The sequence below is a fragment of the Heterocephalus glaber genome, unplaced genomic scaffold (assembly GCF_053883595.1).
Source record: "Heterocephalus glaber isolate CG9 unplaced genomic scaffold, H.glaber_assembly_v1.0 deba00001472, whole genome shotgun sequence".
NCBI lineage: Eukaryota > Metazoa > Chordata > Mammalia > Rodentia > Bathyergidae > Heterocephalus > Heterocephalus glaber.
Window position 1 is genome coordinate 43,599,356 of NW_028258315.1, and position 21,437 is coordinate 43,620,792.

Sequence of the window (21,437 nt, forward strand, 5' to 3'; positions counted from 1 at the left end):
ACCAGGTTGCACCTATAGTTCAGCTATTCTAGAGGCTGGGGTAGGAGGATTACTTGAGCCCAGGAGTTTAAGGCCAGACTGGGGAACAGAGACCATGACTCAAAAACAAAACAAAAATCCCTCAAAAAAGCTTCTGTTTTGGATCTCATCCTCTTTAGATAATCTGCAACAGCATGGAAAGGGTGGATCCTATGGCATACAAGTTATTTTCTAGGGTAGACTGGGATAAACTTCGAACTCAGGAGCTGGCATCAAAGTAGTTGTCTCTTAGTCAACATGAATTGCACACTTTGTTAACTACTGGATGGAAAACACATGCTATTGGTTGTGCCTAAAGCCTCCCAAGGACCTCAGTGGGAATGTTCTGGTGGCCTGAGTATGGAATTGAGGTGAAAATCCAAACCTCGAATCAACAGTAGTATCTTCATAAATCATGTTTTCTGTACTATGAGTTCATTGTGTTTTCCCATATACTAATGTGGCCCAAGCACCATATTTAATCACAATTCTTATGTACAGTGAAGATAAATGACAAGGACACATTTTTCTTGCTTCATTGCCATTCTGTATTATACAGGGTTTTTTGCTTTGTTTTGTTTTGTTTTAAAGAAATTAAGTGGTAGTTAGTCTCTCAAAATACAGTGTTTCAGGCTACCACAGTGAATAAATAGAAATGTAATCAGTGATTTAAAAAAAAAACTTATGCAGCTTTTCAAAGTCAATTGTTTCAAAATTGGTGTTTATTTAAAATAAGTGGTAATGTACTTGAATGCACTTTTTATGACAATGATTCAGTAATAGTAATTTTACTATTAAAGAAAGTGAAAGGTTTAGTTTTGTTAGCATGACTCAGCATGTAGCTGTCAGGTGTTCCTCACCTAAGGGCAAAAGAAAAGGATAGTAATAATTGCAGTAGTTGTATTGTATTGTATTTTTGCACATGTGCTAAGCAGAGGCTTGAAGACGTGGGTAGTCAGGTGAATGTACTTCCTCAATTTGGAGACAATTATCTTTCTATAAGTTTGCTACTATTTCCATGTTCATCCAGTGATGATTTACAGTTACCTATCAGATTACTCATAGGGCATTTAAATGTAATGTTTTTTCATCTGTATGTTTTGGTAACTGAATAATAGCACTATGTGATATGCTAACTACAAATTGATTAATTCACGTAGATGAGTTATGTTATGCTGTGATTTGAACTCTCCTCGCCACAGTGTATTAAAAAGAAGCACCAACACCTAAAAAAAAAAAAAGAAGAAGTGTAGTCCCCCCAGAAAAAGACCCATAATCTATTGAAGCAAATCATGAGAAAACATGAGACAAACTCAAATTGAGAAATACTCTACAAAATACTCAACTGGTGTTCTTCAAAAGTATCAAGGTCATGAAAAATAAGGAATGACTGATAAATCATCACACATTGAAGGAATCTAAGAAGATGTGACAACTAAATGTAATGTGACATCCTGGAATAGATCCTCAAATAGAAAAAGGGCATTAGTGTGAAAATTGCTGAAATCTGAATAAGGTCTATAAATTCTATAGTAGTGTTGTATTGACAAAAAAACTCAGTTTTGATAAGTGTGTGTTGCTTTTTATAAGAAATTTGCATTAGGAAAAGCTGGTATAAATTTATATGGAACTCTCTGTACTATCTTTTTAACTCTTTTAAAAAGCTAAAATTATTTTTAAATAAACAAGTTTTCAAAAATCATCTAGTCTAAGCCCTTCTTTTACATATGAGAAATCAGGAAGGCTAATTTGTACATATACATCACCCTTGCACCGAATATGATAGATTGGTTTTTTAACTACACAGACTTAATTCTAATAGTGCATGAGGAATTACATTGCCCCTAGAACTCAGGTAGCCTGCCTTTCACAATAGCATCAAAAAAAATGAAATACCTAGGAATCAATCTAATGAAGAAAGGCAGTCAATGCACAGGTAAGACCTTTACATGAAAAACTACACCACTCTGAAAAAGGAGATCAAAGAGGATATCAGAAAATGGAAAGACATCCCTTATTCTAGGGTAGGAAGAGCCAATATAGTGAAAATGGCATGGCCACACTTCCAAAATTGTTATACAGATTTAATGCAATCCCGATCAAAATACCAATAGCCTAGCTCACAGAATTAGAGAAAACCATCCTAAAATTCAATTGGAACCAGAAGAGACCTAAAATTGCAAAAGCAATTCTGAATAATAAAGGCAAGATAGAGGGCATCACAATCCCTGACTTGAAATTATACTACAAAGCTATTGTGATAAAAACAGCATGGTACTGGCAAAAAAAAAAAAAGCCCCAAGGATCAATGGAATATATGAGATGATGCAGAAAGAACTCCAAATAAACTCAGCCACCCTATCTTAGACAAAGAAACCAAACACCTTTCCTGGAAGAAAGATAGCCTCTTTAATAAATGGTGCTGGAAAGACTGGCTTTCCACATGTCAAAGACTAAAACTAGACCCATGTCTCTCACCTTGCACTAAAGTCAAAATGGATCAAAGATCATCTAAATATTAAAACAGAAACACTAAATCAGCTGGAAGATACAACAGGTAGAATTCTTGAAGACATTGGTGTACACAGACTTTATGAACAAAACCCTGATTGCACAGGAGATATCACAAACAATGACTGGAACCTCATCTTATTAAAAAGCTTTTGCACAGCAAAAGAAACAACCAACAGAGTGGAGACAGCCCCAGTTTGGGGAAAAAAATTGCCATCTATTCTTCAGATAAAGGACTAATATGTAGAATATATAAAGAACTCAAAAAAATCAGGCTTTCCAAATTTAAAGACCCAACCCAAAAATGGGCATCTGAAATGAACAGATACTTCTCTCATGAAGAAGTTGAAATGGCAAATAAATATATGGAAAAATTTCCAACATCACTGATTGCTTGACAGATGCAAAGTAGAACAATGCTGAGATTCCATTTCACTCCAGAAAGAATGGCTATCGTCAAGAAATCAACCAATAACAAATGCTGGTGAGGTTGTGGAGAAAAAGGAACCCTTCTCCGCTGTTGCTGGGAGTGTAGACTGGTGCAATCACTGTGGAAATCAGTGTGGAGATTCCTCAAAAAAACTAAAATTAGGGCCAGGAATTTAGCTCAGTGGTTCTGGCGCCTGCCTTGCAAGTGCAAGGTCCCAAGTTCAATCCCCCAGTACCAAAAAAAAAAACAAAAAAAACAAAAAAAACAACCTAGAGGTTCCATTTGACCCAGCTATTCCCCTTCTTGTTATCTTCCCAAAAGAATTAAAAGTGTCATACCACAGTGTTATATGCACAGCTATGTTTATACCTGCACAGTTTGTAATAACTAAATCTTGGAAACAGCCCAAATGCCCATCAACAGATGAATGGAGAAAGATGTGGGGTTTTTTTATACAATGGAGTACTACTCTGACATAAAGAAGGATAAACTTGAGACATTTATAGCTAAATGGATCCATCTTGAGACTATACTCTTTTTCTTTTTCTTTTTCTTTTTTTTGGTACTGGGGATCAAACTCGGGACCTTGGTTTTCAATGCAGGCAGCAGCACCACTGAGCTAAATCCCCAGCCTGAGACTATACTCTTAAGTGAAATAAATCGGGCACTCATTTAAATACCACATTGTTTCTCTGGTGTGAGAAACCAAGAGTGTAAATAAGCACAAAAGTGTCAATAGATATTGGGAAGTGGAAGAACATGTTCAAATGAGGAGGGGAACAAGGGAAGGGTGAGGGAGAGAGGAAGAAAGGGACAGAAAAAGAGAATAGAAGGGAAATAATGGAAACTAAGCTTTTGTAAATATGGAGAGGAAGAGAGTTTGAAGGGAGGGGAGGGGAAAGGGAAAAAATAAGAAGCAAGATATATCACGTACTGGTACAAATTCCCTTTGATGAATGTTATCATTACGTATATCTAAATTGTACCAATAAAAAAATCCAAAGAAAAAAACAATTACTTTATCCAATACATTAAACATTGAGTGTTTTGCAAAATAAGAGTACTTTCAAGAGGGGCAATTAAGTTCAGCTTCAAATTATACAAAATAAATTTTTCAAGTGATAATGCAAAAGAAAATGAATAAGACTTTGCTGAACCTTGGGAGTATATAGGCTGTGGCCCAGCTGTGTAGAAGCGGTCAGGTAAGCAGAGAGGGCTCTGAATATATACATATACATATATATATATATATATATATATATATATGTAATCTGAATATATATAACATTATATGAATATGTATATTTATATATATAACTTAGGATAAAGAGGAAATACCAGAAATCACACCTAAAATTAAATACTAAAGTATTAGTGGAACATGATTGATTTTTAAAGAGAAGGAGTTTTAATCCAGGCTGAGGGAAGAGAATGTAGAGAAGTTAAAGAATGCAGAATGTGCTGGCTCACTCAGAAAACTGCAGACTGATGAGAGCTGGGGTCACTAAGAGGGAGCTAGGAAGGGAAACCCAAGGGAAGCAGGGCTCTTGGCTCCCAGGCTTCGCCTGACACACTAACGTTCTGTGCTTTTGTGCAGGAAATGTGTGTACGGTCTTTCAGAGGACTTATGTACGGGAATGGTCAAATTTCTATTTTTTTTAAGAGTTTTAAGTTATTTTTTAAAGCTTGCTTGTTTTAAAATGCAAAAAATATATTATTTTTTAAAGAAAAACAGATGGTTTCTCAGAATTGAATGCATTAGCCTATCACTCCAAGGAAAGCAATTGCCAGTGTTTGTTTCCAATATCAATTTCAGATTTTCAAGTACAAATTAGAATTCTGGAAAACTTGCATCTGTCACTCTAAGATCAAGTGCTTTCTAATACTTTAAGAAATTTCTGATGAGATTGGAGGGATATTCATCGATGTGATTTTTTTAAATGTTGTATTATGAAATGTGTCAATATTTGGAAGATCTCCACAAGCCAGTGATCCAATATTTTCCAAATGACCTATGTTGAATGTTGCAAAAACAGGCAGGGGTAAAAACAAAATCAATTCAAAGAACAACCTGCCGGGCATGGTGGCACACACCTGTAATCCCAGCACTTGGGAGGCTGAGGCAGGAGGATTGCTGTGAGTTCAAGGCTAGCCTGGGCTACATAGTGAATTCAAGGCCAGCCTGAACTATATAGTGAGACCCCGTCTCAAAACAAACAAACAAAAATAAAACAAAACAAAGAACAAGGTAGACTGAATATATTTCGACATAAGAAAGTAGGAAAAGTTTATTAATATGGTCTCAGATTTAACACCACAACTAATCATTAAGAAACTACAATTTGCTTTTGTTACCTTTGGTGCCTTGTGTGTGCCATGTTGTTTCCGCTCTGCCATGCCTGTTTGTCGTCCCTGCCTTGGAGTTGGCTGATTATGGACTGAAACCTCTATGAACTGTAAGCCAAACAAACTCCTTCCCCTTTAACTTTGGATGTCAGGTATTTTGTCTCAGCAATGAGAGAAAAGTAACTAACACAGAAATTTGGTACCAGAGAAGCGGGGTCATTGCTGTGATATTACCTGGCCATGTGGCTCAAAAGCCTTTGAACTGGCTTGTGGGAAGGGAAAGAGTTAGGAAAGATCCAGAGACGTTGGCTACAGAGGTAGCACTGGAATGCCTTAGGCTGTTTTGTATGGGAGATTCTGGTCAGAGCATAGAAGACCAGAAAGCCAATGTAGTCTGCTGGACTCCAGAAGATGTTTGTTATGACTCGACAGAAAGTTTGTCTGAATTTTGCTCATATTCAGAGACTTTGCTGGAAGATTCAGAACTACCAGCTGAAAAAGTAGGGCTGGAATGCCTTAGGCTGTTCTGTATGGGAGATTCTGGTCAGAGATCAGAAGACCGGAAAGCTTATAAAGACCGGGCTGGGAAGGTTTCTGCTAGGAAGGACTTCATTGGCTGTTGGACTCCAGATGATATGTGTTATGGCTCAGCAGAAAGTTTGTCTGCATTTTGTTCATGTCCAGAGACTTTCCGTGAGATTAAGGGTGGTGGAGTAATTAATCTTGCAGAAGAAATTTCAAGGCAGTTGAATATTGAGGCAGTGGTATGGCTACTGTTGGGGGCTTTTAGCCAGATCTATGTGGAGAATCAAGAGCAAAGAGCCCAGCAGAGTTATTTAAAACATTTTGAGTTGGGCCAGAAAGGAAACTCCAGTAAAGCTGTGGACTGGCAAAGATAGAGCAGAGCAGATCTCGATTACTGAAGAGGAACAGGAAAATAGAAAAGATGGTTTGAGACCATGACAGGAAGCAGCAGGACTCCACACTTTGCAGGCTCAGAGTTATAAAGGTGAAAGAATTTGCTTTGAGAAAAAAGCTCCAGAGAACCAGATTCCAAAATGGCGACAGCCGCCAGTTCCAGAATGGCAGCAGCCTAGGGAAGTTGTTCCAAAATGGCGGCCTAGGGAAGCTGTTCTGAAATGGTGGCAACCTAGAGAATTTGCTCCTTGGGATTGGGTTCAGAGTGCTTGCTCAGCGATCCAGGCATTCAACCCCTACAGCCAAGAGAGAGGGAAGACTGGCTACTACTGCTCCAGCTGGCAGCAGACCTTGGCATCATCCATGTGGCACTGGTTTTAGGCACATGCAGAATGCAAGAGTTGTGGGAAGGTTTCCACCCAGATTTCAGAAGAAGGCCTGGGAGGCCAGGCAGGGTGCCCTTGAGACGGCAATGTGTGAAGCTGTGAATGTGAAGCTGAAGGTGCACTGGAGACCCCAGAAGTTTGGAGAAGCCAGGAGCATGGATTGTCTGAGGAAAGCTGCAAAGAGGGAGCAGAGCCAGCCCAAAAGAGAAGCCATAGGAGCTACAACCACTGAAAGTGCCATAGGGGCAGGGCCACCCAAGCCCTTAGGAGTTCACTGGGGATGCTGGAAATGGAACCATGGGATTTGTTTGCCTTACTAGATTTTGGACTTTGGTCCCTTTTCTTTGTATCCCCGTTTGTACCTTTTGGAATGGTAATGTCTGTCTGTGCCACTGAACATTGGAAGTGTTTGACTTTCTTTTCATTCGTACAGGGGCCTGCAGTTAAGAGTTTGCCTTAACTCTCAGAGGAGACTTTGGACTTGAACTTCTCAGCAATGCTAAAATGGTTAGGACTTTGACAACTCTTAGAGACGGACTAAATGCCTCTTGTGTAAAGGAATGTACATGAGTCTTTGCGGGGCAAGGGGCAGAATGTTATGGTTTGGGTCTAGATGTCCCCCTAAAGCCTCATGTGGTCATAGGCTTTTTTTTTTTTTTTTTTGGTACTGGGGATCGAACTCGGGTCCTTGCAATTGTGCAGCAGGTGGCGAAAACACTGAGCTAAATCCCCGGCCCCATAGGCTTGATCTAGAGTGTATGAAGCTGTAATTGATTCATGATACAATGCTAGGCTCAAGGGCACTAGGATTAAGAGTGTGAGTGCTACCTCCCCTAACTAGTTTGAATAAGACAAAAGGGGCAGGCAGGGAGATGCAGTTAACCCGCTTGTTACCTTTGCTGCCTTGTGTGTGCCATGTTGTTTCTGCTCTGCCATGCCTGTTTGTTATCCCTGCCTTGGAGTTGGCAGATTATGGACTGAAACCTCTATGAACTGTAAGCCAAATAAACCCCTTCCCCTTAAAAAAAAAAAAAAAAAGAAAGAAACTACAATTTGTTCAATATGGATACAGGGGCAAAAAACCCCACAAAACTATTCACAATTATCTGAAAAAGATATTAACATACTCAAATTCTTTTTCAAATTCTTATCTATATGAGGCCAGATTTTCTTCATATACTTTAGTGAAAGCAAGATATCACAATAGAGTGAAGAGAAAGATTTATAAAATGTAAAATGCCATTCTTACTGGATATTATTTTTTAAATTATAGTTATTTTGAATAATAATGTGTTGTTTATAACATGCAATGGGTTTGTTATTTTTAAATATATTCAACACTTTTTTAATTTTTCAGTTTTAATTTCAAATACACTAAATACGGATAGAGATACCCCACATAAACAAGAATTTTTGAAATCCTTAAAAAATCTTTAATCTTCAAATCAAAAAGTGAATTACAGCACTAACTTTACCACTTCAATTGTTCTGAATTCAAACCATTCCATTGTAGTTGAGTTTCATTTTTTAACAAAAGGATAGGAGAGGCAGAAATCCCTGGGGATTATAGTGCCCGGGTTAATCATTAAAGGAGGCTGGGGGACTCCCCCCCACACACACACTAGAGACAATGCACTACTGTAGGTGTGACCTCTAGGATAGTGACTAGTTTGCCTTCTTTGTTTTTTGTTTTGTTTTGTCTTATTAAGCAGAGAAAGACTATTACTAATATAAGCAAACTTCTCTGCTATTTCATACAAAGATGAATATGGAATGCAAGCATCTACCAATACAGAGGTATCCCATGAAAAGTATCCCAGAAAAAGAAAGTATCCCAGAAAACCTGGCCCTTATGGGAGGGTAAGGTAAAAGACACATGAAAACCTAGGTAAAACCTGAATAACCTCCCAGCTTCACTTGTTTTTTAGTTAATTGGTGTGGTGGTTAATTGTGATTTGTTGTGATCATTAATTGTGATACATCAGTTTGACTTGAGTAAGAACCCCTAGCAAATTAGTAAAGTTCTAGGTGTATCTGTGGATGATTGACATGTAAGCAAGCAAACTGAGAGGGGAAGACCCACCCTGGGTGGGGGGCAACAGCCAATAGGCCTGTAGCCTGGAAGGAATAAAAAAGGAAAGAAGGAAGTGCTCCTTTTGGGGAAGAGTTTCAGTTTCTCCCTTCGCCTTTGGACACGAATCTCCAATTTCTTCAGCCTTCCAACAGACTTCTACCTGCAAGTCCACAACAAAGTTCCTTGCCTTCGAGCTTTGACTGCTACTGGATCTTTCAGCTGTCCAGTGCACAGAGGACCATTGTGAATTCTTCTCATTGTGGATTGTGCCCCCTCAGACTGACCTTCTGGACTTGTTCACCTCTGATCATGTAAGCCAACCTAATAAATCCCTTGTGTAATTATACATATATTTTCTATTGATTCTGTTCCTCTAGGGACCCCTAATGCATTTGGTTTTTATGACTGGTTTTAGAGGTCAGATAGCTAAGCAGCATACTCCAATTCGTTTTGTTACAGACAACACCTTTGAGGAATGGGAAGATTGCCTAAGCTGTTTTTCAGGAACTTGGAGATTGCTTTTGTCGGTCTCAAACCAGTTGAAATGTAACCCTTGACTTGGGTCTGCCTGCACAGATGCCCCATGGGAGCTTTTGATGTCCAAGGGCCAAAATGCTACCTTCCAGAGCACTCTAATGCCTTCATTTTCTGAGCACATGTCCTCTGACTATCCATACACAAACCATCCATTTCTTCACTTTTCCTTACCTCCAGTCACCTTTCCCTGTGCATATCTGGCTGTAAGGTTATATGAGCGTCCTCAGCTTCCTCCCCTTCAAGGAGACACATTGTTCATCTGGATGTAGACAGACCTCCAAGGCCCAGGGACAAAAAAAAGGCTGTTGCTAATTAATATGCAACTCAATTCCCATTCCTGTGGCCTAGTGATTCATCAGGTAGTGCCTGGCTGGCTGTGAAGTCTTAGGCTGTGATTTAGCTAAAAGCACTGACAGATCTGAGATTTATTCCTAGTTACAGCCAAGGAAAAATCAAGCAGGATCCTTAAGTTCTCAAAGCCTTGACTATATGTCTATAATATGGGGATAACAATGTCACCTGGCACTGAAAGTTCCTGTCTCAAAATAAAAGATAAAAAAGGGCTGGGGATGTAGCTCAGTGCAAAGGCCCTGAGTTCAATCCCTAGTACCACAGAAAGAGAGAGAGAGAGAGAAGAAAACACCATCTTTTGAACTCAAAGATATCACATAATTCAGAACTTAAAAATTCAATAAAAGCTTTGAATTTGTCATATTTTTAACTCAAATTTTTTCCACAATTTTTCTTTATTCTCATCTTCCTAAGCTTCATTCACTAAGCTGAATTAATTCCTCACTACTCTTTCAACGCATTGTGTCTCTTAGTTACCAGTAGCACTGATTTTGAATTTAATGATACCATTGAAAGCCTGCCCTCATGGAGCCTGCAGTCTAGTGGAAGAAGACAAAAAGCAAATAAGTTAATTCATACTCTGTGAGATAACAGAGTGACTTACAGAAAAATAATGCAGGGGAAGGGAAGATACAGAAACTTTGATGAGGAGGTGATGGTTGGATGGGGATTGGGAGGAAGTGTTGGAGGAGGGCAGTAGATATCTAATTGGAGTGGATATCACAGGGAGAACAGCAAGCCCAGAGGCCCTGCAGTAGTCACATTGCCTTGTTCAAGGACCTGCACCAGGCTAGTGTGGTGAGAGCAGAATAAGGGAGGGTAGAAGGCACTGAGACCAGACAGCAGCTGGGAACAAAGTCACATGTAGGAACTTGAGGAGGCCATGACAAAGCCTTTGGCCTCTATCCTGAGATGGAAGCCATGGAAGAATTTTGGGAAAAGTGACAAGATCCAATTTAGATTTCAGAAGATTACTCTGGCTTTTATGCTGATAGCAGGTAGAAGGGGCAAAGATGGGATAGGGAAGTAGACAGTGGTCCAGGTAACAGACAGTGGTGCCTCAGATGAGGGTGAAAGTGGTGGAAATTGTGGTAAGTGGTGGAACATGGGAATATTAGAAGCTTCATCACTTAGATATGCTGATGGACTGCATGTGGAATTTAAATGTGAGATGTGTAGCTCAGAGGTAGAGCATTTGTCTAGCATGAACAAGCCCTGGGTTGAATCCCTAGCACTGCAAAAAAAAAAATCACATGAGACATAGAATATTCCTAAATTTCTGTCCACTTACTAAAACGAGGCTGATGGAGTCACACTGAATTTGATTATGTAGGACATGCAAATCAAAATTCAAGAAAAGTTTAAGCATATACATAAATACACATAAATTTAAGCATATATATTTAAAATAAATTCTAGCAGTGTTTTCCTTCAAATCAACTTTATTCTGATTCTCCTCAGTAGCAATATTTAGGCTTCCATGAAATACAGAGAGTTTCTGCTCAAAAAAATTAGACCATAGAAAGACAGGAGTCAGAATGTTGTGCTTTAGATTGCTTCAGCTTTCTCCCTGGCAGAAATCCCTGAGGTCAGAAATCAGGATCTGATTGTCCAATTTAAATGTGTTAGGCAAGCAGTGACCTTGAAAGACAGGGAGAGATTGTACTATGAGGGGAGAAGACCACATTTCTATGTTAAGAAACCATGCTTCCATATTGTCAAACTCCTCTTGTCAGTGACTACAAACTTCTGGAGAAATTGTTCTTTCACCATTAGATCTGTCTTCATCCTAGTGAAGACTGCTCTGCACAAGTTACAGGCATTTGCAAGAGAATATGTGCTTTGTGTCTGTATGTGTTCTTTGTGTTTTTAAGTTTTATTGGCATATAGTTGATTTACAAAAAAAATTACACATACACTCTTGATACCATCATCACAAACAGGGACTAAACACACCCATTCTTGTAAACCTGCTTGTGATTCATTCCTCAGGTAGTATGAGCTCCAAATATCGACTCGGGATTTGTATCCTGAGTAGTCTGGACAGAGCCGGCCATTTCAAAAGAAAGAGTAATAAAGTCTCAGAGCTGTTAGCACTGAATAGCTCCAGAGACCAGCAGCCAAAGACCAGCAGCAGAGACCTGGTAGAGTCAACCTACTGTGTCCAGTGCAAGCCAGCATCAGCCAACATGACAGCCGGCAGTGGCAATAACCAGCAGATGTGAACTACCAGCTCCCAGCATTACCCAGTGACATCAGGACTGCTGGCAGAACTGCACTTTGCTGATTCATAATGTCCATCTGGATCAAGCCAAAGAGCCCTAGGCTGATTGGCAACACTTTGAGTCTAACCATTTTAGTTACCTTGCATGGGTAGATACCCTGCACTCTCCTGTTACTGTACTTACAAGGGTCAGTCTAGGTCAGTAGTTCTGAATTATCACTCTCAGAATCATTTAAGACACCCAGCCCCTCCCCCCAAAATATGGATGCTTGGAACCTTTGTTTTTTGGGGGGGGTTTTGGTACCGGGGATTGAACTTGGGTCCTTGCGCTTGCACAGCAGGTGGCGAAACCACTGAGCTAAATCCCTGGCCCTGGAACCTTTGAATTATAAATTTTACAACCTCCCAGAATGAGAACCAGATGTATGCATTTTAGAAACTCTGTTGTCAACTGTGTTGTGCAACTCTGATTAAGAACCACTGAATGCAAAACAATGAGCTCTGACATCTAACTCAGGCACAATTCCATCTGGCTGGAGTCCCAATGAGGAGGTCAAAAGGCTGAGCAGCCCAGGCTTGGCATAATTGGGGATGTCCCCAAGCAAGGCCTGATTAGCTATGAGGTGAAGCCCATTGTTCAAAAGCACAAAGCAGTGGACTCCAGGGCCACGTGGACTGCACACACTCATTCCACCCCCGACAGAAGCTGGTGCCTGCCACTAGCAACTTCAGCTTGAAAAGTTGACAGGGTAACTTGTGAAGGCACTGATGAAACAGGGGAGGAATCAGTGAGACCAGCAGTGTGCAGAGAGCAAATGGCTGCTTAGAAAGGTTTGTTGCTGTGAAATAATCTCTAGGTAAAATAGTTGGTGTCCCTCCCATGGGGTTCTAGACTGAACCTGGATTCCTTGTACCACGTGCTGCTGTGCCAAGCAGAGCCTCCAACCAGGATGGGTGTCTCACTCCACCCCAGCCTCACTTTCCACTCTTCAACAGGCACAGCTCAGAATATTTTTACTAGAATTACAAGTATTTAACGAACAGTACCAGAAGACTTGGTTAACGACTTGGAGAGGGAAAACAGAGGAGTTGACTAGGTCATAGCACTACTCCATAAAAGTCAGATTTTTTTAAAAGGACATAAATATTGGTGAATATCTATTTGTGGATTAAAAAAAAGACCAAGCTTAAAAAACAAAACTACAAAGGAATTATTGAGATTCCACAATGAATGTTTTGAGTTCAAGGACATCGGAAACCATTGTAACCAAAAAGAAAACAACATGCTAAGAAAATATTTGCAACAAATTTGATCCTCAAAATTATCTTGAAATATAAAAACCATCCACCTGGTTACTCATTCTTTAAAATTCTGTCAGTGATTGTAGACTTGACCCCAGACCACCCAGATGAATCAGAGCTTGACCTAAAGGATGCCCTGCAGATTCCTACAACTCAGCTAGGAAATATGTATCCATCATCTTTTAGAGAAGTTTTTTAATTTTCTTGGAGCTAACCTGAAAGACTGGGTCAGATTTGGGAGCAAAGAGTTTATCTATCAAGCCAGTGGCCCATCTCCTGCACACAACCTCTATGAGAGGTCAAGACTGGCTCAGAACTCGGAGCACAAGTTGGAAAATGTTCTGCCCATCATGTAGTTTCCAAATCATAACCCTGGGGGTCATCTCTGCTTGGGAGTGCAGATGGCTAAAGTCTGTTCTCTTCACAGCTAGGGACAGAAAAGTATAAGTGATAGAGAAAGACTAATTTGAGACTGAGACTGTTTGGGGGGTATAGCGGTGAGGGCATAGATTGGATATATATTTCTCATCCAGGCCTCAACTTTTGCCACATCAGCAAGGGCGAGACAACTTTTGGCAACCAATAAGGGCACAGAAGTTCAATCAAAATTTATTGCCTGCTTAGAAAGAGCTTAAAGGGAGTAGAAAGGGCAGAAAGTGAAAGTAAACCTAAAATAAATGATACCTTCCTGTAATGCTGCCTGTGGCCTGTTATGTGATGCAATGCTGGTGTAAGACTTGTTGTGGTCTGAAAGGACTAGGGGTGAATGGTGGAACAAAGAGATTAAAAAGTGATGTCTATCTGTATCACAGACACCACAGTGGTAGACATACAGCATTATGCATTTGTCAAACTCAGAGGACTATGCAACACAAAGCATGAACCTTACTGTAAGCCAACATGTAGTATGTTCCCAACAATATACTAGCACTGTCCATCAGCTGTAACCCATGAAACCACATTAAGGCAAGATGTTAATGATGGGGGAAACTTGCAGGGCCAGAGGGGATTACAGGAAATTTCTGTGCCTCCTGTTCTTCTTTCTCCATCAGCCTAAAACCACACTAAAAAATGCAATCTATTAATTTAAAATAAAATGATACATCTTATTTTTTCCCAAACATAAGCACTAGACAATCTCTACTTGAATGTCTTGTTTGAAGGAAGATAATAAAAAAATAGGTCAGGAAGTGCAGTGACCACAAATGTCACTTAAATACTCTTTGTCCCCCAATTCCCAAAAAAGGATCAGAGGTGTATTTCAACCAGGTATTTTATTGATCTGGCAATTGCAAAATATACAAATTTCTCAAAGGCATTCCCTGTTTGAAAGCCAGAGCAGCTTCAACCCAGGTCATTAATTCAGACAAATATACAGAACACAGAGAAGTCATAAGTCACACATAAAAGGCCCCAAACCAACTAACAGTTAAACTCAATCTATACAGCTTTCTATTTTTAAGCTCCCTTATACATATTAAATAAATAAATAGCACATCTGCTATCAAAATAATAAAAAAATAAATTTCAAGTATTACAAACCAAAATATCATTGGTGTGGTTCAGTTTTTCTTCGCCCCCCAAAATAAAGAGCTTTGTCCGTGGTGGGAGGAGAGAGGGAAATTCATTCAAAAACAAATTTGCAAAGTTAAAAAAAAAAAAAATTGGTCCCAGTTTTGTTTCATTTTATTTTGAAGGGAGTGAGGGGAGGAAACCAGCAGAAGCAAAAGTTCCATGACTATAGCTCAGCCCCACCCCACCCCCATCCCTTCTCAAAGGCAGGTCTCAAATGAATCAAGACTCTACCTCTCCCAGCCCTCCCTTTACCCTTATTTGTGAGCTCTCTCCCAATATAACCTTGCCAAACTGAAGTCTCATGCTAGGCAAAGCCTTCTTTATGTCTGTATTGACTCCATGTCAGTAGAGGTAAGAAGGGACCACACTCTCCTCCAGCCCTTTTCTGCATCAGACTTGAGAGTCTATATTAATACAGAGAGGATGAGGCTAGAAAGTGACGAGTAAGAAACAGTCTCAGGAGCAAAGCTGCAGGCTCCTCTGGTCAAAAAATACTAGCAACCTGCACACAGCCTGCCAAGGCCCAAGACAGTGGCAATGAGGGAAAATAGCCTAAGTCTTAAGCTGCCCAAGGATGTACACATAGCCCTCTTCTCCTCTGGTACCCTGCCAATTTAAAGGGGATCTCAAGTAGGGTAATGTGTTCTTTAATAGCTCCTCTCAAGCAAACAAAAATGGTCCTTCACTCCCAGTGTTCATCCCAACCCTCATTCGAGGACCTGCTCCCTCAGATGAAAAGGGCACAATCTCAGGGCTTACAAGAACGCAAGAAGAAAAAAATAACCTTTGGTACCAGCTTTGAGACATCCTTAAAAGAGTTATTTGTATGAACTATACTCCTGAGTTTCCAAGTGGTTTCCTCTGGACACAGACATCCTCTCCCCTGGTATTCGAAGGAATGAGGGAGAAAAAACAGACAGGCAGAAACTATAGGAGTTTAGAACCACATGTCCCATAAGCCTGGCTTTTCAATCTCTGCAAAAATATCATGGATACCATAAAGACAAAGCAAGGATGACAGTCTACTCCACTGAACTCCCCAAGAATCCCAGCACAATGCCAAGTATCCAGCACTCAACAAAAACATGCACATGGCATCTATAAATGAGCCTTGCTTGGGCCATCATCCCCACCTGGGAAACACGGGTGGTAGGTAATGAATCCTGGAGGAAAGAGGCCAAGTGTTCCCCGTGTCATTTCACACTTGATCTTGCAAAGAGTCCAAGCTTCCCCATCTCATAGGTATGTCCAACTCCTCACATTCAGAGGCTCCAAGCCCCAAGGCCTAATACCCCAACATCTACCATAAGTTTCTGAAGAGAAGGTGCAACTTTTAGATCACACTTCTACTACAAAAAAAAGTGCAAAAGCAAGCAGCCCCAAGAGAGGAATTCACTCAGGGTACCTGCAAGTCCAGGTAGGAGAACAGAGGATGCTCAGAGCTCCCTGGGAGAGGGAGGACCCAGTAATCCCCTTCCAGCAAAACACATCCTTTTGCCTATGCAGCCAGCCTGTCCTTGAATTCAGAGCTGGGAAGATGTGAGGACATACAGGGGAGCCAGGGCATGTCACTGCACAGCTGCCAGGTAAGTCTCAGCTCAAGGGCTTCTCAGGAAAAGATGTCCCAACTCAGCCTGTGCCCAAGTCCCTTCACACAGCATCTCCCCAGGCTAAGATGTACAACAGAGCCATGTGGAAGTTTTCAAACAGCCCTTGGCCTTCAGCAATTAGGATCTAGTCCTCCTCTAGTTTCAAGATCCTTTGCCAGTCTTGTCTCCCCAGCTAGGATCATGCCAGGGTAGGATCACAGAAATAAAACAAAACAAAACAGCACAAAAGGGCCCAGTGTACTTTTCTCAGGGCCTCTCAGCTCCTCCACTATTCTTCATCCTCCCCAAGCCTTCCTGAGGGTCTGGGAGGCCAACCAGCCCTGAAGACCCAGGAGAGCAGAGGGTGGAGAGGCTGCCAGCTCACTGCCACAGGATTTAGCGATCCACATGGCCTTCTGGTGTCTCAGCCATTCTCATGCTACGGGGTGTAGCTGCTCTTCAAACCAACAGATGCCCCTTCTCCTCCACTCACTCTGGTGTAGATGAAGTCCTTGGGATCACTTTGGCCTTGGGCAGATGGGAGAGCACAAGCTAAGTTGCAGAAATGGAAGCAGAATGGAATAAGATGTGTTTGCTTCATTCAATGTTTCTTGGAGTAGTCGGCACTGCTCCAGGAGCCTTTCATGTTCTGTTTTCAGGAGAAAGAGGGACAAGGGAGGGAATTAAGATTTGCTGCTGACTTGCTTCCAAAGCAGATGGCTCAAAGCCATGCCACTGAGACTCCTTTCCCTCCCTCTGCCCCAAACAAAGAACAAACCCCAGAGAATGTCATCACAAAACAGGTGGAAGAGCTCAGGCAGGTCCCAGAACACGAGAAAGGGCCAGACATGGGCCAGGAGCCTGCTTAGTACCAGGCCATTTTCCTGCCAAAAAGAGGTAGGGAAGGAAGGTGGGACAGCCATGTGGATGGAACTATGGTTCCAGTAGGTTAGACAGTGCTTCTAAGAAAGAACAGGGGACCTTAAGGAGCCTTCTGAGGTGCCAGCAGGAGCCTCATGCTCATACCCCTTTAGAAGTCTAGGGCTGCTCTCTGTACCATACAGGGGCCCCCACTGGCCACACCCAGGTGAAAGAGAGTTGAGGACCCCCAAAGCAACACAAAGCTTCTCCTCTCTACTCAGCTAACAACAGAGCACCATGCTCAGCTCCTGGTACCAGACTCTGGACACACAGGCGATGAATGGGATGGCTTGATATGGCGGGGAGGCTCAGGTGGGGAGCCAGGCAGAGAAGACTGTGTCCTAAATCTCTGCCCCAGTCTTGACCTAAGCGACCTAGCAGGAAGCCTCACCTCTAAGACTCTGACTTGTACCAATGCCTTCTTTTAAAATTATTCTTAAAACAGTTGGGGACATATGTTTGCTGCCACTGCACAGCAGGGGTCTCTCCCTGAACTCCCTTATGCCACAAAAAAGCACAATTTTTAAAAAAGTATCCTCTCCAATCCTAAGTATCTCCACTAGACTGTTCTACAAGGGCCAAGAGGAGAAGCCAAGACCCAGGCAGACAGGTATGCAAGGGTTGGCTCCGCCCACTTTTACCCCACACTGGTCCTCTGGCTGGAGACTCACAGGGCTGAATGGCACAGGAGCCTCCATTCAGATCTGGGTGGGATGCAGAACCCCAGGCAGTCAGCGCCCCCTGTGGGGGGGCGGGTCCTCTCCCAGCTTGAAAGAGGCCCCCCCAAGGTCTATAGACAGATGGAGAGTGGGGGCTGCCACTTCCCTCTACCACAGCTAGCTCCAACCTGCCCTGGGACACCACAGGTCCACGGCTTCCAGCACCTACATGATGAAAATGCAACAATAACACCAAGAGCCCATGTCATTCACTCATAGGGCCCCAGGCTTGGGATACTTGGAGGGGGAAAAGACAGATGGGAAAGGACCTCACGATGATGGCACTGCTTATAAAACTGTCTGGCATGGACACATGAGCCACATATTCCACAATGGCCAGTCTGCACACAGACCAAGCTGCCCGACAGCTGAGATGCCATGACTTGGAGAGATGCAGGAAGGGACAGAGGGGCATGCAGCCAGTCATTTACCTTTCCAAGGTTAGTAAGGAGAAAACTTTGAGAAAATGTGACAGACAGTTCGTCTTTCAAGCATAGTGGAGAAGAGAAAAAAACAGGTTGGAAAAGAAAAAAATCTTTTAGTAGTATTTTTCTGGTGTGCATTTGAAATTTTAAAATGAAGGATGTACTGTGCATGTGAGGTGGTCTCTCCATACCAAGCAGCTAGCACAGACCCCAGGAAGACACTGTAGAGCGCAGGGCCCCGGCTGTGATCTCAATTTCACCAGGAAACCAACATCACCAGCAATACACCTCAAGGGCTTCCTCCTCTCAAGTGTGAGCTCCAGCTGCTAATGGGAAGAAATCCCACTGGCATGGGGCAGAAGGAATCAGGAACACCAAAGCGCAGGCTCAAACCCAGGGAAATCAGGGTATGTTCACTGAGCCCTGGGCACCAAGTCCCTCCCTGATAGCAGCATGGCCATTGCCCATCTGGTCTTCTTAGGTGCCACAAGACATTATTGCTAAGTGCCTTTTGTTTTATCTGTTTGTTTTTGTTTTGTTTGGCTTTTGAGACAGGGTCTCACTATGTAATCCAGGCTGGCCTTGAACCCACTACTGAGCCCAGGCTGGCCTCAAACTCATGGCAATCCTTCTACCTTAGCCTCCCAAGTACTGGGATTATAGGTGTGTGCCACCACACCCTGTCTAAGTGTCATATCTGTATTCTCAATATTAAAACCCTTAAGAAGTTATTATTCTCCATTTTACAGATGAAGAAGTTCAGGTCCTAGAACTGCTTTAAATTGCCCGGAGTTCCAAAAACTGTGGCCATTAGCAGAACTAAGGTGCAAACCTGGCCTGGTCTGACTTTAACAATACATTTTGGTCAAAGGCTTCAGGTCAATTCCTAGAATCGGTTGTATCTATGATCCAAGATGTGGGGTCAACATTCACAGGTTTGGCTGGACTCTAATTTTGCTGATCTGGAGGGATTCTAGCCAAAAGCACTCTTAGACTCACCTTGGAGATAGACTAGTCTGCTGTAGAAGGGTACGGGGATGAATCTGAATGGCCCTCTCACAGCAGGAGAGTGCTTCCAAAGGATTAGATAAACCAGGTGTTATGACACACACCTATAATCCTAGCACTCTGGGAGACTGAGGCAGAAGGATTACAAGTTTGAGCCCAGTCTGGGCAATTTAGAAACTTAGCCAGACCCTGTCTCAAAATGAAAAATAATAATAATAAGTTAAAAAGGGTGGGAATATAGCTCAGTGCAAAGGGCTTGGGTGCAGTGTGCTGCAAAAAGAATAATATATGCACACATACAGAACCATAAACTCCAAACTCAAAAACTACTTTTCACACAGGAGAACCCCTGGTCCACAAGTGGTCTCTGTGCTCAAAGGCTGGCTCCAAAGCACCACAGACACTGGATTATGAGGATGTCTTATTGGGAAGTTAATAGATTGACCCACCGTTAGCCATGGGAAGTAGCTGCAAGGACCAGGGGCCAAGGCATAAAGGCAGGGACACTCTCCTAGCTGCTCCCAGGAGCTGGCAGGGAAGAAGACACCAGCCCCCAGAAGCAGGAAGCCCTGTCTATGTTCTGGTTCTGTTCCTACTGACTGGATGGCCATGCCCTTACCTATTAAACAGGGAGGAACTTCCCCACCCACAGCCTGGGGTTATTTAAGGATCAGGGTCAACAGGCATGGGCCATCTCTCTTTTTGTGAGCTGTACAGCCCTACCAGTACATTTGACTCTGTGTGGTTCCACCACAGTCCAGGCATGATGCTGAACTACTCCTGTTTTCCAAAACAACCCTCATTTTTCAGCTCACCCAGTTTCTGCATAAACTCCTCAAGGTACCTTAATGACCACAAAGGGAATAATGGGAAGTGTGGCTGGTGGGCTGGGGTGGGATCTTGTGGTGGCTATAAGACGAAGGCCTTGGCTCCTTCTGCAGCTGGGGACCAACACAGCAACAGAGACACTGCATTATCTCCCAGTGGCTGCCAGAGCTGGTGCTGAACCAGACACTCCACAGAGCTCCAGCCCAAGGAGGGAGCAACCCAATGGGGCTGATGGCAAAGCTGTACTCACTCCTGCCTGTGACTTATGGCCAAGCATGTCCTGATACAAGACAACCAGATCTCAAAGAAGGTTTCCACACAGACCACTCAGGAGCAGGTGGGGCTCCCTCCAGGCCACACTCCATAAGGGGACATCCTCATACAGGTTCTGAGTAAATTTCTCTTTCAGAATGAAGGATGCTTCTCTGGGAAGAGGGGGTGCATAAAAGGCAATGGCGGCAAGCCAGGGCCCAGTTGTCACCAAATCTGACCCTAAGAGGGAACCCCAGACCATGAGCAATGCAGCTAACACCTCAAACCCCAAGAGGAACTTTGGAGAAGCAATCAAACATACTGAACAGCAGCTGGGGCACACTGCCACTTGCAGCCCTCTCTAAAACTTCATGAATTCCCTTCTTCTTCCTATGCTCATCTTTTCCTCCCCTGTGGAAGACCGCAGCCTTCCTAAAAACTGTCCTCATCCTCAATATTTTAAGGGGCAGGAAGCCAAACAGGCAAGCAAGACAGAAAGAGTGCAAGCAGCAGAATTATTCAGAAATACTTACAGACAGGCTTTCCCTAGCAAAGGCTGCAGGGAGGAAAAAGGAGAGAAAAAGGGAGAAAGGAGAGAGAGAGAGAGGTCAGTCAGGAGGCTGGGTATCATCTGGTGGGGCCACCCTGACAAACCTCCCTCTCCTGGCCCAACCAGAGGCTCCCAGGTTGCTCTAATGACTTAGCAGTCCTAAAGAACTGTCCTGTGAGTCTGGACAGCCCTTGAGGCAGAGAGGACTGGACCCTGCCACAGCGTCCTACCCGACCAGGGTCAGTGCACCCACTCCCAGCCAGCCAACTCCCCTCAAGCATCCCCAATAGTAGCCTCTGAACTTCCAAATAAGACCTTGCAATGCATGAGGACAGAATATCATAGAGATACTATTTTAGCTTTGCTCGGTTTTCATTTAAAAGGCTGGATTAAGACCTAAAATTAATGTTTGTCAGAAGTCTCCTAGTCCTATGCCCTCATTGTCAAAGCTAAGGAGACTGAGGGCCAGGGAG

At 42.6% G+C, this 21,437-nt stretch overlaps 1 protein-coding gene across 13 annotated transcripts in view; it reads right to left on the reverse strand.

Annotated features, from left to right (window-relative positions):
- Positions 1-14,352: 14,352 nt before the first annotated feature.
- The window catches only part of Pfkfb3 (6-phosphofructo-2-kinase/fructose-2,6-biphosphatase 3), an 82,061-nt gene continuing 74,976 nt past the window's right edge, over positions 14,353-21,437 (reverse strand). For 6 of the 13 annotated variants that reach the window (XM_087181982.1, XM_087181977.1, XM_087181980.1 and 3 more), the window contains one exon: positions 14,353-16,910. In XM_087181982.1, the coding sequence (XP_087038108.1) occupies positions 16,863-16,910 (48 nt within the window). In that variant the 3' untranslated portion in view covers positions 14,353-16,862. Of the gene's footprint in view, positions 16,911-18,332; positions 18,386-20,947; positions 20,971-21,437 lie in introns of all 13 variants that reach the window. The other 7 variants (XM_087181975.1, XM_013075803.3, XM_087181976.1 and 4 more) reach the window with 2 other exon arrangements.